The sequence below is a fragment of the Limulus polyphemus genome, unplaced genomic scaffold, assembly GCF_000517525.1.
Source record: "Limulus polyphemus unplaced genomic scaffold, Limulus_polyphemus-2.1.2 Scaffold1427, whole genome shotgun sequence".
NCBI lineage: Eukaryota > Metazoa > Arthropoda > Merostomata > Xiphosura > Limulidae > Limulus > Limulus polyphemus.
Window position 1 is genome coordinate 263,743 of NW_013667037.1, and position 3,900 is coordinate 267,642.

A 3,900-nucleotide genomic window follows, 5' to 3' on the forward strand; every position below is an offset into this window, starting at 1 on the left:
TGTGCCACTCCTCCTGATCAAACTGATGAGGCAATTGGCTATCAGCTGCTCGCGCATCTCGTTCTTGAGAAAATGAGTTGACCTGACCGGAAAATGTGTTTGGTTATGATCGGGCATTGCTCTTTTAGAAGTTGTACACATATATATGATACACATATTTATATACATAAATATAACAGCAGAGCTTTTGTATTTGTATGTACATACATGTGGCAGCAGTGTTTCTGTATATACATACATATGACAGCAATGTTTCTGTATATACGTGCATATGACAGCAATGTTTTTGTATATGCGTACATATGACAGAAATGTATCTGTATATACGTACATATGATAGCAGTGTTCCTGTTTATAAACACGTATGACAGCCGTGTTTCTGTATATACATACATATGATAGCAATGTTTCCGTAGATACGTACATATGACAGAAGTGTATCTGTATATACGTACATATGGCAGCCGTGTTTCTATATATACATACATATGACAGCAATGTTTCTGTAAATACGTACATATGACAGTAGTGTTTCTGTATATATATGTACATATGACAGTAGTGTATCTGTATATACGTACATATGACAGTAGTGTTTCTGTATATACGTACATATGACAGTAGTGTTCCTGTATATACGTACATATGACAGTAGTATTTCTGTATATACGTACATATGATAGCAATGTTCCTGGTTATAAACACGTATGACAGCCGTGTTTCTGTATATACGTACATATGACAGTAGTGTTTCTGTATATACGTACATATGATAGCAATGTTCCTGGTTATAAACACGTATGACAACCGTGTTTCTGTATATACGTACATATGATAGCAATGTTCCTGGTTATAAACACGTATGACAGCCGTGTTTCTGTATATACGTACATATGACATTAGTGTTTCTGCTGTGTAGTTCGATGTTTGAATTGTTAGAACTATGAAAGACAAAGTAATTTCTCAATAACCTATTTCTGAATAGAATTCAAACTAAAATACTTTACTTAGTAAAGTATCTTTAACTTGTTCTGTATGAAGATTGTGTGTGTGGGTGCATGCATCTTTTGTTTGTTTGTAGTTAAGCATAAAGATACGCAATGGGCGATCGGTGTTGTGCTCACCACGGGTATCGAAACCTGGTTTTTAGCGTTACAAGCCTTCAGACTCACCACTGGGTGAGATTGGGGGAGGCGTGTGTGAGTTTTTACAATAACTTAATATTTACACTGAATATATAAATCGATGGATGTATCAGTTTCTGATACTGAGTTTATTCTATTTAATTGGTTTTGTTTTCTGTGCTTAGAATTTTTATCAATTGCTAAGAAATACATAAATCTCCTAATTTCCAATTGTTTTATTCATCTACTTTTGATATCGTTTCTAGATTAATTTTAATGCCATGTTTGACTTGTTTCATTGACAGTTTTTCTTTCACGTGAAATACAATATTTTAGTTTTTAAATGATCATCTTCATCTTACGCTTTCAGGTTATTTTTGCAGCAGAAGATACACAAGAAAAGAGTGATCAAGGAAGACCTGATAAGATAGCCAATGACGACATGGAAGTAGCAGAGAACCAAGATTACTCGCGTCCGAACCAATATCGACCTCTTCCGCTGCCACACCATCCCGTAAAATCAGGATTTGGTCCTTTGTTAGGCAGCCTGGAGAGTCATTCCATCCCTTTCATACTACCATTACCAGCTCAGAAAGGTTCTCTTATTTTTCCTTCTCTGCTGCAGAAAACAAAACAAGGAGAATTGGGAGGATACTCATCTGATCACCGTTCACCCCAAGATGGACAAGGTGGTTATGGTTCCCTTGAAGCTACTTATTCGTCCAAAGTGAAACCTGAAGAGAGCCCTGGATATTCTGGACATCAAGGATTCAGACCAGACCACCAGACCAATAAGTTTCCAGAGTTTTCTAGCCTCCCTGGAAGTGATCCTTGGCCATTAACCCAGCCAGAGATGCCCAAGATTGTCCATTTAGATGTCAAATGTGAAAAAAACCTTATGAAAATTTCTGTTGAGTTTGATCAACCTTTTTATGGAATTATCTTCAGTAAGGGTCACTATAACCACGGTAACTGTGTCCATCTACCTGCAGGATCGGGTCGAAAGAATGTCTACTTCGACATATCTGTTAACAGCTGTGGTACTAAAGGAAACACACAGAATGGTCTTTATGGTTACGGGGGAAACAGTGGTAGTGGAACATTTTTCGAAAACACTATTATTGTTCAGTACGATCCTCAAGTTCAAGAGGTGTGGGACCAAGGCCGGAAACTACGTTGCACGTGGCACGACCATTACGAGAAGGCTGTCACTTTCCGACCTTTCCCGGTGGATATGCTAGATGTAGTGAGAGCTGACTTTGCTGGAGACAATGTCGGATGTTGGATGCAGATCCAGGTAGGTAAGGGACCTTGGGCTACCGAAACAGCTGGAATCGTTAAGATTGGTCAGACCATGACCATGGTGTTAGCTATAAAAGATGCTGAGAATAGGTTTGATATGCTGGTCAGAAACTGTATCGCTCATGATGGCAAGCAAGTGCCTATCAAGCTTGTTGATGGTAGAGGCTGTATCGTCAGGCCTAAGCTCATGAGCAGATTCACAAAAATTAAGAATTTTGGGTCCAGTGCGTCTGTTCTATCTTTTGCCCATTTTCAGGCCTTCAAATTCCCAGACTCTATGCAGGTTCATATTCAATGTACCATCCAGATATGCAGATATCAGTGTCCAGAGCAATGCTCTTATCCCTTAGACTCCATTACTGTCCGCGAAGACATCCAAGAACCGCCTCCAAGTTATATTTCTGCTGGTAGGCCACGAGAGGAACGTGATGTTAGCTACAATGAAGACGCAAAGATTCCTAATCACGACAGTAGTTCAGCGTTAGAAGAAATGACCGAGATCGGATTAAACAAGATTATTCATGTCGTTTCAGTTAGAGATTTGTCATTTTCGTTAACAGCCAATGATTCTGCACCAATTTATTATACTCAAGAGCGAAAAGAAGGAAGCATTGTCTGCATGTCGACACTAAGTTTTTCTATCTCCCTTGTAGTACTTCTGGCCATTGTGATAATCTCATCTGTTTTATCAACAGTTATTTATCTTAGACAACGAACAGCAGATGGCGCCAAGTTCTGGCTGCCTTATAACCCGCCGGTTTTAACGAAAAACAAACCTTAAAATTATTTTTAAATGACACAATTTATAGATAAAAACTGTGCTCAAACTCAAGTCATTTTCATCATTTCATGCACTTTTTCTATTTATAAATGTTAAGTTATTCGGTTTCCTAGTAACTATTTATTTAAAATATTTTAAAGAAACTGAAATAAATAATTGTACGTGTTTCGCATAAGAGATAAGTAAGGTAAAAGTTTTATTTAAAAAGTAGCTGTTTTCGTTCGTAAAAACGTTTTTATTCGAATTACTCTATAACAGATCATAAGCAAACGGTAGTTCAAGCCAACTTAATCACTAGTAATCAAATATTAACAGAAAGTGCTTCAGTTATAAGCAATTTCTTGCAAGCGAAAAATTACTGAGCTACATTGTATGTCAGTGAATCATATTTTGAGGAAGAAGCCTGTTGTAGATCGTTATGAACATTGTATTTATGGTGTAAGAATATTTCTATACAGAATATATTTAACCACAACAACTGGGAATGAATAGCGATTCGAAGAAAGTTACGGTGTTTTAAACGGTTATGTTTACTGGAACACGTGACATAGATTGTTATTTTTGTCGTTGTTTTGATTTAAGATCAGTTTCTAAGCCTATTCGTAGAAATTGTTTAATGCAGAAAGTTCATTAAATTATCATCGCATTCACAGCGGTCATTGGCACTCTGAAATATGTGTTTAAATTAATTTT

General features: G+C 37.1%; 1 protein-coding gene across 1 annotated transcript; it reads left to right on the forward strand.

Annotated features, from left to right (window-relative positions):
- Positions 1-1,467: 1,467 nt before the first annotated feature.
- LOC106463508 lies at positions 1,468-3,207 on the forward strand. The gene has a single exon (XM_013923550.1). The coding sequence runs from the start codon at positions 1,468-1,470 to the stop codon at positions 3,205-3,207; it is 1,740 nt and encodes a 579-aa protein (XP_013779004.1).
- The last annotated feature ends 693 nt before the right edge of the window (positions 3,208-3,900 follow it).

Coding starts and splice junctions, on each gene's coding strand:
- LOC106463508 (XM_013923550.1), top strand. CDS start 1,468: ATGATCATCTTCATCTTACGCTTTCAGGTTATTTTTGCAGCAGAAGAT.